At 41.0% G+C, this 20,450-nt stretch overlaps 1 protein-coding gene across 7 annotated transcripts in view; it reads right to left on the reverse strand.

The window, feature by feature from the left end:
- Window positions 1-13,400: 13,400 nt before the first annotated feature.
- The window catches only part of Rbms1 (RNA binding motif single stranded interacting protein 1), a 202,264-nt gene continuing 195,214 nt past the window's right edge, over window positions 13,401-20,450 (reverse strand). For all 7 annotated transcript variants that reach the window (XM_020175942.2, XM_074070942.1, XM_020175940.2 and 4 more), the window contains 4 exons: window positions 19,271-19,381; window positions 18,166-18,246; window positions 16,602-16,684; window positions 13,401-16,036 (listed from right to left, as the gene is read on the reverse strand). In XM_020175942.2, coding sequence (XP_020031531.1) covers window positions 16,607-16,684; window positions 18,166-18,246; window positions 19,271-19,381 — 270 coding nt within the window. In that variant the 3' untranslated portion in view covers window positions 13,401-16,036; window positions 16,602-16,606. The remainder of the gene's footprint in view (window positions 16,037-16,601; window positions 16,685-18,165; window positions 18,247-19,270; window positions 19,382-20,450) is intronic.

The raw sequence follows: 20,450 nt of genomic DNA on the forward strand, positions 1-20,450 counted from the left end.
ACATGAGTAACTCCAGTTGGAAGTTGTTCATGCATATCTGAAGGCAGAATGTGGCCTTTTGACTTCAACCTATTAAACACAAGGAAATTCATAGTTAAAATTCCATTCTTTGCTCCCCAGCCAAGATGGGAATGGCCCCAGCCGTAAAACATGCTGGACAGAGCTGCCATACAGCCCAATAATCTGTTGGCATGGTAAAGCAGGATAGTCAAGTCATTGTAAATCAAGGTCTCACCTTCAGTTTTCAAAAAGGTGAATGGATTAAAAGTGTGTGTGTCATTCTTTATAGTGAGGAAGATGACAGGGTTTACACCAGGCTAGAGCAGGATGTGTGGAGTAAATAACAAACACCCATTGGAGGGTGTTTGACGCTTCACTCCAGATATCCATTTGGAAGGTCATCTTGGAAGAATGATTTGGGACCACATGCCACTGCCTTATATGCTGTGATGAGAAGTGGAAAACCCAGTTTGTAGGTCACAATTGTGTAAAATGGCAGGATCTGCCAGCCACACTCCACAGAGTGTGGTTTTGGGGCAGAGCTGTTTGTACTTCCATTCATCTGGAGACTCTTGGTGTCTAGAAGGCCCCCTGTGAACAGAGCAGGAGGCTGAACAAAGGGCAAAGCCAAAACTCAAATGAATGGGCTCACCTCCCTAGCAGGTAGACCACTCCTTCATGGATACTAAAACAAACACAGTGACAACAAAAAACCTGTAATAACAAATCATCAGTATGTTTTTCAAAGAAATGATTCTGAATGTGGATAGCGGGAACACTGTCCTGTTGCGTCACCAGTTCCTATTAGCTAGTTGCAAAGAAAGCTGGCTTCTTCAAGTGTTCAGCCAACCTCCTCTGGAAGATTTTTCAGGGATATGAGACTGCTTTGCTGCAACATTCAGTGCTGAGATGCTGATTTTTGGATTTGCTCTATGTTTGAGCAGATAAGCTGGAAGTTGCAGGATGTATCTGTAAAGAAGTGAACATCTCCCAAAGTCCCTGTTTTATAACCAGATTTTAATTTTAATTCAGTGAAGAATCCTGAAAAAACCCCCACAAAGCAGTGTTGATTTCAAAACCATGTAATGATATCTCTACTCTACCGATGTATTTTCACAGCCATTTGCCTGAACGGGCAGGCAACAAATAAGTATGTTTTCCAGAGCTCTGGTTGGGGCTGGACTTGTTTTGTTGGCAGCACTAGAGGAGGCATGCTGAGTTGAGCTCTGAGGCAGGTCTCTCGGTCTCCTCTGCATGGCTATTCTCTCTGTCACCTTCAAACATTGCCTGCTAGGATAACATTCATTGCCAAGACTCATGCATGCTATGTGACACTCAGGAATGCAGACTTGGACAAGATGGCTGTTTTGCCCAGCCAGCACTGGTCAGGATGTGGAACTGGGATGGAGGAGACCTTTGTTTTGCCCTCCTATTGCTTTTGGAAGGCTTTCCTTTGGTTTTTACCCATGGGTGGTCCCTTAGGTTTCTTACCACATTCCAAATATTTCCAAAACTTTCTGAGAAGTAGCCTTCAACCAAATGTGCATCTACCCCTGACTGATGTGGGAAGGCTGTGTGGGTTGCCTGTTCTTCTCTTGCAGCCCCTTCCGCCTTTTGTTTCCTTTGGAGCAGATTGAATGAGGCAGAATTTGTGAATCTAAAGTCATAAGTATGGAATTTTTTTTTACAGCCCCTTTGGTTTAATGCTCAGTGGGTTCTAAGTTTTTTAGATAGCTCACCAGAATTAGTAAAAAAGTTTAAGCAGATACTTCCAACACTTATTTGTCTTTAAGTTATACACTTATGCTATTGAACTAATATTTTATGGTAATTAAAAAACTAAATATGGTAATTAAAAAACCAAAAAGAAAATTAAAAGATGAAACAAATGAAATCATGCTTATTTTCTTGATGGCACAAAAACTATTTTTGCTTTTACTACCCTATTAAGGTTCTATGCTCATATTTATAGGAGACTGAACTAGATGTGTGTCTCTTGAAAAGACTGTGATTTGTTTCAAAGTTCAGTTTATTTTTATGCCTGGTTTTAGTGACTAGCATCACTGCAAACAATGCTACAGAGAGAATGTAGGAAGGGCATTGTTGGCTGTATTTACTAGATAATGACTCATTTTTTTTCAGTCACATCTACCAGTTATATGAAGTTTCTGTTGAAAGTTTATGAAAAAAATTTTCCATCTGTCTTGCTGTCACTTAAGTGTTTGTGTAATCCAATCAAAAAGTGCTTCCCATTAGCCAAACCCACAAAAAATTAGAAGGCAAAGAAGTCTGGTTAATGCACCATTTTTACATAGACAGAGCTATAGATAAATAGGGAAATATTCAGAGCTCTGAAATTATACATTGGGAACATTTTTAAATAACTTAGAAAACTCCCATTTCCCATGGTTTCAAATATGTATGTAGCAGAAATTTTAATAGCAGTGTTATGATTTAGATATGATGTATCCTGCTCCTCCCCTCAATGCAAGCAAAGTCCAGAGATGGGGCTTTGGGGAAGTGATTGGATCATGAGGGCTCAGCTTTCATCAGTGGATTAACCATTTATGGATTACAAATTTGAATAGACTATGGGAGGTAGTGGAACTGTGAAAGGTGGGGCCTGGTTGGAGGAAGTGGATCACTGGGGGTGTATTCTTGTGAGCCATACATTGCCCTGGACCCTTCCTGTTACTGCTCTTCTCTGTTTCCTGTCTGCTAAGAGGTTAGTGGCTTTGCTCCAGCACATGCTACCTATTGAACCTCACCTCAGACCCACTACAATGGAACCAGTCATCCATGGCCTGAAACCTCTGAAACTGTGAGCCAAAACAAATCTTTCCCCTAATTTGTTTCTCTCAGGTATTTGGTCACACTGACAGAAAACCTAACTAACATAAGAGGTAACATTGTTCTTAGAAACCAATTTATACCATGGTGGAGACAATTTGAAATGTCTTCTGTCAGATGGTAGGGGGTAGCTTAGAGGTAGAGCACTTGCCTAGCATGTGCAGGGCCCTAGGTTCATTCCCTGGCAGTCCAAAATAAATACAGCCATAAACAAACAAACAAATAAATAAATATCCCCCTTCAAAGTGTTCTCTCCTTGGCAGGCATATCATTTTTCAAAGCAGACCCTTTCTCATGCATTGCTGCAATGTTAATATTACCTTGCCTGGACAGACTAGGTATCTTTGTTTTTCTAACTGCTAAGTTACATAGTCCAACAGCTTCTTGTTGTCATAGAAATTTCAGAAAATGCTTTTTACCCAGTACTGTAGCAGAAGGGGGTGCACACCAGATGAGCTAGTCTGGTTTGTTTCTGCAGGAAAGGTTACATTTTAGGAACAGCTTGGGCCAATTGTGAGGGAAATGAATCTATGTTCCTGCAAGTAACACCTGGTGCCCTGGACCCAGGGCAATGGAAGACAGTTTAATGAAAGCACAGGCACAGTTCAGGGAAACCATAGGGACAGGGAAGCAAGAGCAGGGAACACATCCTGTCCTTCTCCCAAGCTTGAAGGGGGAAGGGAAGGCTCAACTCTGAGATGGAGGTCAGCAGACGTGACCTTGGTAGAGATGTTCAGGTAGTGTCCTCAGGCTGGTATGAAGAGTGCTGAAGACTGGCAGCTTAAACAGAAACCCATTTTCTCTTAGTTCTGAAGGCTGGAAGTCCAAGATTATGGTGTGGGTGGGCTTAGCATCTTCTGGGGCTTCTTTCCTTGCTGTCTTCTCCCTGTGTCTTCATGTGGTTCCCCCTGTGCTTGTCTGTGTCCAAATTTCCTGATATCATAAGGCCATCTATCATATTGGATTAGGGCCCTACCGAATGGTCTCATTTTAACTTAATTATCTCCTTTATAGGCTGTATTTCCACATACAAATTCTGAGGTACTGGGAGTTGAGAATTCAACATATGAATGGGGTAGGAGTATAATTTAGACCATGATGGGGGGCAGTACCAATCCATGTCCTGTAGGGTAGGACCCTTGGCAATCACACCTTACTCGAGCTTCTTCCAGCCCCCCATGGCAGCTTCCTGGTCTGCCAGCACCTCCACTGGCTGTCCCCAGAGGCAAACAGCCTTTTGGATGCCACCCTTGGTCGACCTTCTGGGATCTAGAGAGGAAAAGAAAGTAAACTGCAGGAGCAAACAGAGTATCTAGCTAACCAGATATTCTGTGCGCTGAACATAAGAGAACAGGTTCACAAGAGTTATGAATGATTGAACATGGAAGGACATGGAAGCAATGGGATGAGCTTGGGTAGTTGGTTTGTGGCTTGCACAAGAGGTGTTAGTTTTGGGGCACTATTGTTAGGTTCAGCTTTGCAAGTTATAACAATGTGAAAATGGTGCAAAGCACTAGTGAGAATTGGAGACAAGCATTCTCTTTGGGCACACGAGAAAACGTGCCTTCTGCTGGACTGAGAAAGTTTTTTGGTGCATAGATTTTGGTGAGTTCCCCATTCTTCCTCCTCAGTTAAACACACAGTGCATGACCCTGTGTGGCACCCTTATCATGGTCTCAGGTTGATGAGGTAGCACCTGGCAGTCCTCTTTCCAGCCCTCTTTATCACAAACAACTTGAAGGATAAATTTGATTTGTCTGCCCATACTCTGAAAAACTGAGAAAGCTGTGTCCATACAACTCCAGGGGGCATCATTCACGTGGCTACTGTAGATTTATTTGGTCTTTCTGAAGATTTTCTGGCAGATGGCAATAAAGAGTTCTAAGAATAGGTTGCCTCCTCCTTCCTCAATGGGTGTAAAGTTGCAATTTGGGCAAGTTAGGTATTTATGTGTGTGAGGCACTAGGAATAAGGCTAAGGAAAGGGAAGAGTAGGCCTGGCCCCAATCCCTCAGTACTGTGAAGGAGGGAGACAGACAGGCACCCCTCAGCCTCAGCCTCAAATAATACTAAGATGCACTACCTCCATCCAACCTGGTTCTGCAGGTGAACGAGGAGTGCTGGGCCAGCAAAGAGAGCATCCCACCAATCCATCAGAGGCTCTTGTGTGGGCATGAAGGGCAGAGACTGTGAGAGCCACCATAGCCACTGGCAGGCTTTTATGAGAGAGAGGAGAATTGCTGAGGACCTGGGACCTTAGATGGATGGTGAGCAATGACTGGACAGTGGCAACCCTGGTCAGCTGTACAGTTGTTGTCTGTGGAGGCCACTGGAACAATGCCTGAGGCACCAGAGCCCCTAACCATGAACTGTATCTTTGATTGGCCAAACCCAGTCCCTTCTTTTCAGGAGAATGGAAAGGAGCCTTTTCTCAGTGTTCACAGAAAGAAGCAAATAGCACTCTACATGGACAGTTATTTATCTAACACGTCCTATGCCCAGCTCCTTTCTCTTCTCTTTCCCTGAGGGCTAGCCCCCTCTACCTATGGTTCCTCATGCTTATTGCCCATCTTTGCCCAACTGGGCTCTTAATTCTGTTCTTTGTGTGCCAAGCACATTCTTTGCAAGAAAATAATTCCATCTAAACTTAGGGTGATTACCACTTAGAAAACAGTTTGGTGTTATTTTGTAAAACTGAAGCTAGGCATGCCCCCATGATCTAGCACTTGCACTGTTAGCCATGTATTCTCTAGGGATACATGCACAAATGCACCAAGAGACATGTGCACACATGTTCACCACAGCATGTTCACAGTAGCCCCAAGATGAAAAGAACTACATGTCTATCATCAATAAAGTGGTATATGATGGAATACTATACAGCAATAAGTATAAAAATATTACAGACATGAGAACTACATGATGAAATCTTAAAGATGGAATGTTTAGCAAAACAAGCCAGATATAACAAAATACTTAAGGTATGAATCCATTTGTATTCTAGCTCAAATACAGGTAAAACTAAATTATGTTTTGGGGATTCATATTTATGTTGTGAAATTGTATGGAAAGGCAAGAAAGTGAATATTCTAAAGTCTGCACAGAGGAACCACTGAGTGGAAGAAGGGTTTATGACTGAGGAGGCCAGATGGGGAGTGGTATCTGGAGGTGGCTGTGTTCTACTTTTTGAATGCGAATCAGAAAAGTGTTCAGTTTGCAAGGATTCTTTGGGCCGTACACCTATATCTTATGTACTCTTCTAAGCTTATTATATTTTGCAAGTTAGAAACTTAAAATGACAGTACTTATGGCCAATTTATCTTCAGGAAGATTAGGTCTTGAGTTGAAACTTAAAGGATAAATAGGAATTTTTCAGGAGAAGGAACATTTTGAGAGAGGGCAAAAGTGCAGAGGAGAGAACTCTTCTGAGGTCTTAAAAATGGGATCTGATTTGTGGTGAGGCGTCAGAGGCAGTGGAATACCGAATGGGAGCTAGACATTAACACTTGGTGATCAGGGAAGAATTACGAGCAAGGGAATGGAATTTTACGAAGTGAAGAGCGAGCAGTGACAAACACAGCAGAGGCCACTGAGCTAAGGATTCAACAAGGTTCTTTGTCTTAAGAGCAGAGGGCCAAGTAAACAGGGAACAGGGCCAAGTAAACAGGGAACAGATGAGTTGGATTGCATTGGGAAATTCACCTTTTCCCCCATGAATGTAAGTTTGTCTCTTTTCATTCTCAACAATGCAAAGGTATCTAGAGACTTAAGAATTAACTAGGTTCTCAAAATTGGTTTTCTTTTCACCCTTCCCTCACCCCAGTTTAATGCGGTATAATTGACAAATGAAAGTTGTATTTAAAGAAAAGAATAAGCACATGGTCAATGAGATGGTTCAACTGATAAGGAAGGATCCCCATGCTCTATGATGTTGGACTGGGTTCTTTGGGAGGCTCTTGATCAGGTATTTCTGCAGGATGTCTCCATGATGGCAACTCACTGCTGACATCTGAGAAACTACTGTTTCCTTGACTGAGTACACATCAAAGTTGGTGGCTCAGAGCTGACTTATCAGGTCTCAGATCACAGCTTTGGGAAGGGGATGTCCATCACCAGTTCATTTTGTCTTTTTTTTTCCTCCTTCACTCTTTCTTACTTATATTCATTTTCTTGTATATCTGCCTTCCTGTGTCTTTTCTATTTTTACTTTCTCTTTTGTGCCATCTTCTCATTTATTTTCTTTACATCTTTCTGGATTTTTCTGCTGCTGTGCCCTTTCTGCTCACCAACTGTTTCAAACCTTTACCATGTTCCGTAGCACAGTAAGAGAAAAACATACTTCATGGTACCACAAGAGACTTGGTCTTTTGGAGGCATTTGCCCTCATAGGGTAGTTATTCCTGTTCCTTGCTACATGGTCCCAGCTGCTTCTGGGCAAAGAGTGGGAGGAGAGCAGCTTCCTTGTTGCCCTGACCCCTCAAAGGAAGAAGGTGGTGGCACCAAGCAGGGTGAGCCAAACTGAGGTGTGTGCACATGGGAGGGATCAGAGATGGAAGCAGGGCTTGGTCAAATGAATGAGTAAGTGTATCAAGGATATTGAGAGTCAGGGTTCTTGCCATCAGAAAAGAGAATTTCAAAAATGGAAAGTGGAAAGGAACTCTGTGGTGTTGGATTGGAATGGGAAGTACGGATGTGAAAATCAGTGTTTTCCAATATCTATACAGCTAATGCAAGTGTAAATATGTGTGCCACATTTTCTAATCCTGTTTACAGTTGGAGCTTGGGAATAGTGCATGCCCAGATCTTAGCTTCCAAATCCCATTCTCACTGAAAAGAATCAGGGCTCTTTGGAGAAGTGGGTGATTCCAGTTCTGGGGCAGGGAAAGTACAAGATGAGCCTGGGACATCTTGTGACACCAAGGTAATGCCTCCAGAATGGGGAGGGCATGTCAAAAAAACAGAGGTCAAATTGAGGATAATTTACATATCAAAACAAGTAACTGTAACCATTTAGAACCCATTGAGTAAAATAGTAAACTGAATCCATACTCATATTCATAAGTAAATGAATAAAAGTTTCAAACCTTTATTGAAAAATGGGAGGCACTTTATTGTGGCGACACTTGACAAGTGCACATGATTGAAGGGAACATCAGTGATAAGGCAAATTGAAATCACGCCCTCCCGAATGGATGCGGGAGGGAGAACATGGCTTCACTTGGTAATCCTGCCAATGGTGGGTGGTGCAGAAACTTCAAAGTCACCAGGTGGAGGATGATCTGCAAAATAACTGGTCTGTGGTGTCAAAGTCATAAAAGTCAAAAGCAGACAGCAGAGCTAGTTCAGACTGAGAGAACCTAAAAAGATGTGACAACTAAATGCAATGTATGGCTTCAAATTGGATCTTTTTGCAACAAAGAACATACTGGAGTAATTGGTGAAACTTAGCTGGTGTCTGAGGATTAGTTATTAAGGTATCCATGTAATTTTCCTTATTTTGATTGACAGATGTAAGAGAATATCATTGTTTCCATGAATAATGGAGTAATAGGGTCTGTAATTGCTTTCAGGTAAATCAGGATAAAAGTTTTTCGTACTGCTATTTTTATGTTTCAAAAATTTAAAAATATTTACTAAATCTAATGTCATAGCCAATGAGAAAAGGAAATGAGGCAAACACAAAATTCCCTTTCATTTAGAAGCAAGCATGAGCACATATAGAAATTCAGTGTTTATATAAGCCAGACAGGGCCCCTGCTCCCTCTCCTCAACTCTTAAGTGTCCTTGGATGGTAAAATAGAGATGCACCATTATCTGTGAGCACCTTGGGAAGCTGCAGGATCAGGTAGAAAGTGCCATCCACTCACTGGTTAGAGGACTGGACACCTATCCAATTCAGCCAGCCCAGTGACTCAACCTTGAGCTGTGGCTTCAGGTAAGAACCTAGACAGTCTCAGGTGTAGCTCCCTGTATTTTTATTTTTCTATTTGATGAACTAAATGTGGAAGTGCAAGAAAGACCTGGAACATGTGTGCTGGTGCAGAACAGACTTTGTCCTTCAAAGGGAGAGCAGCAGTTTCTACAAGATGGATGAAGTACATCCTCTAACATTGACAAGGGGCTTAGAATTCAGAACACTGATTGGACATCTACAGCCTCCTGCAGCACTTACACTGAATGATCCTGTGGTGTGCTGCTTTTGACCTTCATGGAGGATCACATCTAACATGGTCTTTGGGAAACAGTCATGTATTAGTGGAGAAACATGCTAGGTCATGGTCGGTGGCCCAGGGTAAAAGAAGTCAGAATGACGTTATTTGGACAGCATCCCACACCCTGCTTAACTGAAAACAAAAACAAAACTCAAGATGACACTTGTTATACATTCTAGTATTTTCAGAGCAGAAGTGGAAAAAGGGGCATCAACCCTTCGGATATCTGCTCTGAGTCTCATTCTGGCAAGAGCAGAGGTACTAAAGACTTCCTTCTTCTGCCTAACAATTTCATCGCTTGGAAGAAGGAGAAGATAGGAAAATGGCTGTTCTGAGTGAATTCTCATTGTGCAAAGAAACGGACTGGTAATGTGTACATGATGACTATCTTAGGAGAGGTGTGTGTGTGTTATCCTGGCCTCCCTCCCAGAACTCCCAAAGCTCTTCGTTTAGGTCTTTTGTTACTTCTTCTTACAATTTTGTCACTTACAGATAATAAACTCTTGTCTCTTCACAGGAGTGTCCCTTGAGAACTGAGACCACACCATGTTATCTTTGTGTTTTCTGACGTCTGGTGCAGTATCTTTTAAATGCAGAAAATCAAACCTCATGAATGGAATATCAGGAGCATAGTGACTTGTGTAATTTCAGAATAATATGACAGTATTCTTAAAAATATTTAAAAGGTGTTTCATTGTAGAAAACTGGAAATATTCTGAAACATAAATGAGAAAATAGGAACTTTTTATAATGCTCTCCCACATAGTTGAGTATTTTTAAGTAGTTTGTCCTTATCTTTGATACTTAAATATTGCCAGGCATCAGTGGCTCATGCCTGTGAGCCTAGCTACTCAGGAGGCAAAGATCAGGACAATCAGTTTGAAGTCAACCCAAGCAAATAGTATGTGAGACCCTATCTTGAAAAAAAAAAAAATCATAAAAAAAAAGGGCTGGTGGAGTGGCTCAAAGTGTAGGCCCTGAGTTCAAACCCCAGTACCGTTAAAAAAAATTGATTTTTCACCTTATATCCTGAATACTTTTCATGTTATGCAAGGTTGTCTTTTTAAAAGTTACTTTTAACATCCCCTTGCATGTTTAATTAATCACTGTAATTAAAAAAAGTAAAACATATTTCCACTGGCTGCAAGTTTGCAGAATCTGGTGTGTCTGAGAAATCAGAAAGGAACTATTTCAGCCTGTAATAGAGGGATGGGCAGGATGGGAGATATGGGAGCCCCGGGTTGTTCCTTGGGATCTGGGTGTTATCCCATCTGCTGTGCTACAACTAGACAGTGAGCTGGTGGCATGGAGTGAGAAGCCAGGTCTGAGAGGGAGAGTTAAAGCTTAGAGAGAATGCTCAACCTAGAAAAGAGCAGGGCTGAGGAGTCACATTCCCGTGTTGTAAGAATGACTGGCTTACTCTGTGGTACCCCAGTTGGCAGAAATGAAGCTGATGGATGAAAATGAAGACAACACAATTTTGACTGGGTAAACAGATTTGAGAGCTGTTCTGAAAAGATCCAGGATGTTCTGTGAAGTACAGAGTGTCGCCACTGGAGGTGTTAACGCAGGGCTGGTGGCTTCAGGGATATCAGCAGGTAGGAGATACCTGTAGTCTTATTTATGACTTGTGTCTTGCGTGAGCCATAGAATGGCCTAGATCAAATCTTTGCCTCAGTCACATGCTTTGGAAAAATAAATAGCAGTAGAGTATGTGTTTAATCCAAGCCCCCTGTTTTCAACAGAGCATCTCAGAGAGACCTGCCAGTACTTGCACTTCTTGTGTCCACTCACGTGGTCTGGCAAGGCCTGTAGCTCCCTCCTCAGCTCTCAACTTCTTTGACTCTTAAAAGTCGTTCCCAGTCTGAGTGACAATGCTCGCCCTGAGGGGGCTTGCCTGCACTGGCAGCAGTGATTTGTGCTTTGGCTTACAGTGAGTCCCACATTCAAGATCCCTGTTATTCCTGGCAGTATGAGACCTGAAATTCTGAACATCCACCAGCAGTCTGCCCTTCCTGTCCCAGCAGAGCATGTCTGGGGCTTGGGCTTTAAGAGCTCACCGAGGCTGAAGAATAATAAAATCCTCCCTCTAGTGGCCAGAGTTCAAATACCTGTTTGTCCTACAGAGACCCACAGCACGTGCATGGGAGACGCTGTGGAGCCATTTCACAGGATTGAAATTCCATAGCTGTGCAGTTGATCCCACCCAAAGGGCCGAGCAGGCAGCACCTCCCAGCTGTGCCAAGAACCCATGTGCCGTGTCCCTGGGGTGCACGTGACCACCAGCCTGTTCCCAGTCCTGGCTGAGGGTGCTTGTCTCATCATGATGCTATTTGAGGGGAAGAAACTGCCTGGTTTCCCTTAATCCCTGAGCTCTCCACCCTTCCTCACCTACTGGACCTCTGAGGCATTTTGTGGAGAAGGGGTGTGTGTGTGTTGGTGACTTTTGTACCTCCTTTGTGAATATCCTAGTGGAATGAGCCTATTATCAGTTAGGTGGTAACATTTATCTAGCCACAGTGGGCTGTATATGTGTGAGGGCATCACCTTTCTATCAAATTTTGATTCAGCTTTTGTTAGAGGTGGAATTTTTGCCCCAGGAGGCATGGACACTGGGATGACAATGGGGGCTCCCTAGCATCTTCTCCATCCCAGCTAAGAGACAGCAACTGCCACACCCCCTTTTTCCCCCTTCCAGTCCCACAATTCCACCTCCCACTTCTCAGATTAAAAGAGAATCTTGACACCAGCCTAACCTACCTGAGGAGCTACAACCTTTAGTAAGGTGTGTCTTGTAGTCAAGGTGCTTCTTTGTGTAAGTAAGCCGTTACTTTCTCTGAACCATTATCCTTCAGGTGCAACACCCCTAACCCCTTACACTGTGAAGAGAAGCTCCTAAGAGTATTCATTAATTTCAGGCTATGATGGGCTCTCTGTGGGTTCTGCACTGGTGGATTTACCCATCCTGGTGGAAAATATTTGGGGAAAAAATTACATCTGCACTGAACATGTACAGACATTTTTCTTGTCATTATTCCTTAAATAATACAATGTAACAATGATTTGTATGGCATTTACATTGTATTAGGTATTATATGTTATGTAGAGATGGTTCAAAGAATATTTTATATAACAGGCATGGTAACCTGTAGATTTTGGCACCTGTGGGGAGTCCTAAAACCATCCCCTGTGGTTGGATGACTGTATAATGTACCAGATGCATGCCCTGGAACTTGTGACATAAAGCTTTCTTAAAATACTCAAACAAAAATTAGGTTAATAAAACCTAAGATGCTCAGCCACCTAAATAGCATTTCTTCCTACCTTTGGTTGTTGGTTCCATGAAAAAGCACTTCCATGTGTGATCACTACACAAAATGGGATGACAAGCTTCCATTCTCAGTAGCCCTGTTGTCTCAGAGGCCATGCTTCTCTCCTGCCTTGACACCTTTCTCTCTGCAACACTTGCCAGTACCAGGAGCAGCTCTTCTCAAAGAGTAGCAGTGTCAGGGCTTCTTGGCTCCAGCATGTGAAGTGCTCTAACTCCCCCTTATCTAATTCACACTGCACATCATGGACTCCAGGGGAGGCATACAGAGACAGACAGGAGGCCTTTTTCTTGTTCACTTCATTTACCACCATGACAGTGGTGTACAGCAGAAAGTAAATACTGTACAACTCCATTAAAACGTTTAATCTACCCTGGGTAGGAGTTAAGTCCCCACATTAAGTGCCTCCCATAAAGCATGGCAGTGAAGGAAAGAGCTCTCTCTACCCCACACAAATGATGCATGGGGAGCCTCCTATCAGGAACAGCCAAACAGGGTCACTTTAAAAGAGGTTATGGTTGGAAAGGCTTGGGTAAGAGTATTCTGATATCCTCGCCATCTCTCCTAAGCAACGAAACCACGGGTAGCAATAAGGAAGGAGGATGGAAAAGGGTGTGATTCTTATTAAGAACAGGCCAATAAGGCTGTGTGTGTAGCTCAGTTGTGGAGCACTTGCCTAGCATGTGCAAGGCCTTTGATTCTCTCTCTGGCACTGTCAAAACAACCAAAAATCAACACCCAAAACAGACCAAGAGTAGGGTTTTTGGGGCTGGACTTTTGCTGAGATGAGATACGATGGGCTGATGATTGATGTCTCTGGTTACCACATGGGTTTAAATAATCAGCAAGAAGTAGGCAAAAAGGTTTTTCTGATTCAAGAAAATGTATTTTTAGTGCACACTGAATCTGACAATTCTCAACTCACTTCCAAACCAATCTACTGAGCTGAAGAAAGAGAAGTGAAATGAAATTCTGATATATATAATCTACTTAAAAAATTGACAGAAGAATAGTTTCAGATGTTTTTTATTCAAAGGTTCTCAAAAGAAATAAAACAGAAAAAGCTAACAATCTGATCAAATGTACAGTTCAAAAATGTCTTTTGGCGTTTAACAAGTCCTAGGAAAGAAAACTACAGAGTTATCTTGAACCGGACAAATAAGTTACCACTGGCAAGTTTGTGGCACTAGTAAAACAAAAATAAAAAATTAACTCTCTTGATCATATAGATATCTCTATGAAAATCTTTTTTTCAATCTGTACAAAAGGTCTTTCTTCATAAATTAATTTTTTTTTTATAATTTAATGGCTGTCTACTATGTGGTGTTTAACTGATTTTTTTTTTTTTTTTATGTACAGAGGTTATGTTTCCCAAATCTTACCCAGACGAGTATGGCACTTAGTTCAGACATTTCTAGCAGCAGATTTCCCCTCCCCTTCTAACTGAGCTATCAAATTTCTGTCTTAACTAATGCAAAAAATATCAAGTAGTGAGAGACCCACGTACTAGGTACACGGAGGGTGCTGCGTTCGGTCTGGACTTTCACAAAGCAGTAATATTTCAGGGAGCGTAGAACCAATAATACCACAACTTTAAAAAAAGGAAACAAAAACAAAAAACAAAAACACGTTTCTCTTATGACTATGTAATTTTCACTAGAATCTACACTTCTCAGAGCAGCAAGGACTTTTGAAACTATGAAATGTCACTGACATCTATAATCAAATACAAGCAATAAAATTTAAGAACTAAAAAATACTTGAAAGAAATAACTGCTTAGCCCTAGCTCCTGAGCTAGGAGGATTTGGTCTGTGGGAACAGGGAGGGCCAGCAACCTGTCCCAGCACAAAAGAAAATAGACTCTGAGGTAGATAACTGATCATACACAGCTGACCAGACAAGTACACAGTTTTGGAAGACAACTTAATTTATCATTGCTTTTAAAACATATGCGACTGCCTCAATAAAAGAGCTTTAATTACAGTGAATTATCTCATAGATAATAAAGTAGAAATAACTGTGTATTTATTAATCAGGAATTTCATAGTTTCAAAATGGATTTTCTTTACACTTGAACACTTGTAGTGATGATGTAAAAGTGTGGCACTGCTTGGATCCAAATCTTCCTTCATGCTTTTTTGTTTGTCTGTGTGTGTCCATACATCAATTAAAATTATAAAACCTAAATGCGAAGGTACAAAAAAGGCACATTCTCCTAACCGCAAACTGGTCCGGCAAAAATAAAGAGCACAGAAGATGTGATGCTGAGACAAGTTGGAGCTACTGGTTACTGGCTCTTCGGTCTTTGGTGAAGTTACCATTAAAAGTGCCAAGTCATTTTTATTTTTCAAATTTACCTAATAGAGAGAGAGAGAGAGAGAGAGAGAGAGAGAGAGAGAGCGAGTAGCCAATCATTTTGCTTCTATCCGTATCTCAGCTTATGCTGGAAGAGAAAGCCTTACTTTTAGCTTTTGCCATTTAGTTGCAATAGCAACATTTTTTTTTTTTTTTAGGTTTGCCAGATCGCAGGCATAATTCTCATTCTAAAGCACTATCATTAGTGTAAAGGAAGGACAAAACATTCGGTGACTCCCCTCCCCCGCCCCCCACCCAGTCCCAATGCTACCTACACTAAATCTAGAACATCAAGTTAGGTTTTTTTTTTTTTTTTCCTGAAAAAAGGCAAAAAAGACTTTACATTGCATCACACAGCAGATATCCTAAAGCAGCCAAACTATCAGAGGAAACTGTTGGCGTACAGCCTTACAAACAATTTACCCTATTAAAAGTTCCCCAGTCAGAAAATGTGTTTCACACAAAACATTTTCCCTTCTTGCATTTCACTACCTTACACATCATGTGAAAAATCATTAAAAACACCTACTACATATTTAAAAAAGCCAAAATTTCAGCAACTTTTATTGACTACCTTTTAAAAGCCCTATGCTGCTGTTTTACAAGGCATAATAGACCAGCTCATTTGGTCAAAGCATTCTACATCATTAGTTTGAACTAACTTTTACTGAAACAGCTACAGCATCAAAAGAGTTAAGGCAAATTGGAATTCATAGAAAAAGGATAAGACACTTCACACTACGTTGAAAGAAAAACGGAAAGCTAAGAAAAGACACTGACGGCAACACTGAATTACAGCAACACTCGCACGGCCAGCACAGAACACCATGGGTGAAGTCGGACGATTGAAACTTCAGAAAGCCCATTTCATACAGCTGAAAAAAACACAAATTGAACACAAAATGAACAAAACCACAAAAATCCGGTCATGCACTTGGATAAGTCTTCGTGGTCTTTGTGCATACCCAGAAAATTGAAGTTTTCTTTTTTTTTCTTTTTTGCATCATAACATTTGATAAAAATCTTTTTGCTTTTTTTTTTTGTTTTTTTTTCTTTCTGTTTTTTACTAAAATAAACCTGTTCAGGGGAACAGCTACTAGATGAATTTAAGGGTTTTATGCACCTCATAGAACTTATAGCAAAAATAGTTTTAGTTGATTTCATTATAAATAACGTTTTCAAGAACCTGTGCAAAACTGTCAATAATTTCCTAAAGCACAATTGATCAGAAAAATCCATGATTGTTCAGCCTTCACACCCTTCTTCGTGTAAGAACACCCTCCTGTATACCTGGAAGAGAAAGATAAAGGGCTTTTATAGATTCAGTATGACACACCACAGAGAGCTGTAATCTCTTTCTTGTTTTAAAGAGATATGTGTTTGAGGAAGGCTGTGCTCATCACAGTGGGAGACTGAGAGGTGTGCTCCCTGGAACTGAGGGTCACTTTCAGTGCTTTGAGTCTGCCTTTCAAACCCGGGACTTGCAAAATACTTTCTTTTTTGAGGGAATCAGAGCCAAATTCAGGTGGGTCTCCAAAGATGAAGGCTAACTTTATGAGATCAACAATACCTGACATTCTGTGACATTATATATTTTTTGTTTGGGAGGAGTGTAAAGATATATTTGACTTCAATAATATTTTATGATTTTTGAATAGAATGGTCAATCTACAAATTCACAAAATCATTGATTTTTAACATTTCAATAAGATTGGTTGCCTTGGCCATGATTAAGACAATATGATCAAATCTAAGTTATCCTAGGCATCATTTTGATTAAAAAAAAACCCAAAATGTCAAACCATAGACTTTGCTTGATTTGAGCCCCACGGTTATGGAGGCCTTTCCCTCGTACCTCAGTTACTTATTAGGTTGAAAGGTGTATGGAGAATGGTCACTGGACGCCTCTACAGCCACCTGCTGCTGACCACTTGCTTCCTACAACAAAACAGAATGCATAAGACATGTTAGCAATAAGAGCCAAACTCTGCCTGAGTCCGAGGGCATACGCTTTAAACGCAAGTACTCTTTACATTTTTATAATGCTGTGTACAGCTTTTAATGCTAATCATTCCCCAAATGTCTGATAGAACCACACAGCCTCCTCTCCAAAAGTGTGGCATGTTGATTCTTATCAAGCTATAATTTATCAAACTATCTCTTAACCTCTTATTTCCTGGAGCCAGATGTGGTGTGGATCTGAGACATGGTCTAGATATGCTGTATTTCATGTAACACCCCCAGTAGGGTCTAGGGCTGTTATTTTATAATCACACATCAATAGTTCTACAGTGAAAGGCATGATTAAGCACAGTAAGAGGGCTTTGCCAAAGGTCAGGTTTTGTGCTAAAGAGAAATTTTAGTTGCAAAATTTTTGGAGGGCCTCAGAATTACAGATAAGGATTCATGGTAATTGTGGTTGTCCAAATTTGCACAATCAGAAGCAATAATGAAAAGACATATTTCTATGATTCTTCCTGGAAAAGGAACCTTTGGGGTCAGATCAATGGGAATGATGAATTTCACTGGAATTTTAAGGGTGCTTTGCAGGAAAATGCTATGCTTCCTGACCAATCATAATTCAGATGTCAGACTGTTCCATACCAGTATCTTCCAAAACAAGAATAAGAGTATTTAGCTATACCAACAGCCTCTATAAACAGGTATGGTTTCTTTCTCATCCCCATTACACTTGTGAAATATCAGTTCTTTCTCATCAAGTAGCTGAATTATAATTGGTTTCTTTTTGACATTCTTTTTATTTTGCGATACTGGGGCTTGAACTCAGGGCCTTCACCTTGAGCCACTCTACCAGCTGTTTTTTGTGATGGGTGTTTTTGAGACAGGGACTTGTGAACTATTTGCCTGGGCTGGCTTCAAACTGCGAATCCTCCTGATCTGTGCCTCCTGGGTAGTTAGGATTACAGGTGTGAGCCACCTGCACCCCAGCTCTTTATATCATTCTTATTACTGATACAAGCTTTAGTATTAAGATTGCAAACTACAACTTTATCTTAATGTGCCTGTAAATATTATTTTTAGGGGTGAGGAGACAGAGACTTGAGGGGCTATGAAATATGTTACAAGCTTAGAAAATACTTCTGGGAATCTTGGGGATGGGCTCTGGATGTTGTTACCCTAACTTATTTAGAGATACGTAGAGCAGGGACATGGCTCAAGTGGCAGAATGTCTGCCTGGCAAGCATGAGGTCCTGAGTTCAAATCCCAGTACACTCCCCACTGCCAAATTATAATTTATAGTTGAAAATAATATCTTCTAAGTGCATACTCCCTCTAAATTCAATTCTTTATGCAAATGTTTGACTTCTGCTAGATTTTGCTTTGATTTGTATGAATTCACAAGCTGAATTTCTGAAGCTACCCACTGCCAGAATGGCCGCTGGATGCTGTGTACCAACCTCAACAGGAACGGCTGTCGTCTGCAGGTGTGTGTACTGTGGCAAGTAGGCTCCCTGCATGGCTGACGTTGCAGGCATGTACTGAAAAGAAGAAGGAGGTCAGGAGGGGCAGTGGTAAGCCATGCAAAATGTGGAGTACTTGCGGAATTTAGAGATGGATTAAAGTATTTGGCAGTCTCTAAGAAGAAACTTGAATGGGCTACCCTCAAAGCTTAACTAGTGTATGCAAACGTGCATACGAAAGGCAAGTCAATGTTTTCAACTTTTTCAATTTGTCAAACTAAAGTTCTTTGAATTTCCTAACAAAAAAGCACATGGGTGAAGGTCATTAAAGTTTCATACATGTTAATTCCCTATCACTAATCTGTTATTTCAGAAGATCTCTTCTCAGAAGATCAAGTTATTTTCTGGAAGCTCCCTGAGTTGGAGACCAAAGGATGACTGACTTGTTAGATCTTTAATGGGTCACTGCAGATGCAGGTAGGGAGCCCTGCTTTCCTGATGCTGACAACTCCATTTCCCAAAGGTAGGAGGAATTTCTAGTTGATCTCAGTGTTGTGTATGACCCTGGCTAGTCTTCATAAGATGTGGATGCTGGTTTTCAGTTTAAGAGGGGAAAATGCACCGCCTTTTGCTCTTTAAAGCTACCATAAACACAGGCCCTCTCTTATAATCTAAACTGTAAGCACACCAATCTAGAAGTTAATCTCATTACCAGCCCAACCCATTACCCACCCAGTCCTCTGGACTCTGGTCAAATCAGTCACCATGAAGATTTAGTGATCCCAAATTCCATAAAAAAAGAAATAAGTAAGGAACCATATTCTGCCTTTCCTACCACGTGTCACCTTCATCTTTTACGTCAAGATACCTGTGTTTCCTGACACTGGTTATAAAAGCTAGATGTGGGGATGTGTAGGTGATATATTTTGGCAAAGGACAGAAACCCAGAAAATAAACTTTCAATTCATCAACTAATCAAAAAATATCTGAGTATCTACTTTGTGGGAAGGAATCAGATGCAATCTTTGTCATCCCTGAGCCTGTGATTTGATAGGGAAGATGCAGGCTACATTAATTTATGCTCCTCTATTTTGCCACCTACTGTTCCGGTGCTGCCTAGGGAAAGATGACTCATCTGCTGGGCCAGGGGGCTAATCATAGACGCAGGCTGTAGTGACATGGTGTGTTCCATCGAGGGAGTTAACACGGCACCCTGGGGAGGTGAGACAAGAGCAACATAAGACAAGCAGAGGGAGACTTAAGAATTTGCAGTTACTTTTTACAAAGGAAATCACCTTTGTTAAGGAATTCGAAGCAAAAATAACCTCCCTTTATGATACCATGAACAATTTCCTAAAATCTTCCAGATTGTTTTTCCTGAGACTTTTGTAAGAGTGTGAGGGGAAATGGTATTTCCATGGAAATCCCTGTATTAAACTTAATTGTGAAGACAGCTTGTCCAGCAGGAGGAGCTGTAACAGGAAACAAACTGATGATTGTTCGCTGGCTGTTTGAGGGTTACAAAATGCTTTCTTAAAAGACAGTTGATGTTTTCTGTACCACAAAACAATATGGCCAATATAGAGATTTGTTTAGAAATACTCTGTACAGTCATTTGGTTCGAGAAGAAGATGTTACGATCAGGAGCACATTCCTCATTCACGGGGTATCTCTCAGAACCTTGCTATTTGGGTGGCATGGGAGGAGTGCCAATTCAGATAGAACTAATAATTCCATTCCAATCCTATGTCCTCTTATTTCATTTGAAAAAATGTTGGCCATTAAAGATATAATTAAATGTACTTGAGAAAACAGAGAGGAAAATAAAAAACAAAACTACCCACTATCCAGTCCCTCTGATAGAACCACTTAGCAGTGTCAGGTTCAGCTGCTGGAATTCTGCTTCTGCATGTTACCTCATAGTTGCAACCAAAGAACATGAAAACATCTCAGATTTTAGGGGTTTATTTTTAATTTAGGATTCTATTATGGGCATTGAATAACTTACTGATAGTTGTCATTGTCATTTTTAATGGTCACAGCATGGTACATTGTATAAACCACAACTTAATCAACTGTGCTTGCATTTTTGAATTGTCTAATTTTTGCTACATCATAATCTATGGACTTTACCACTCCTTTCACTTCTGCAAGCATTTTAACACGCCCCATACATGTTTGTGTATGTTTGCTATCACTGCAGCTGATATCCCTTAAATGCACTGTTATTTATTGATAATTAGAGACCTAGTCGAAGAGAGAAATAGGTTTGCAGGCAGTTT

The sequence above is a fragment of the Castor canadensis genome, chromosome 4, assembly GCF_047511655.1.
Source record: "Castor canadensis chromosome 4, mCasCan1.hap1v2, whole genome shotgun sequence".
NCBI classification, from domain to species: Eukaryota; Metazoa; Chordata; class Mammalia; order Rodentia; family Castoridae; genus Castor; species Castor canadensis.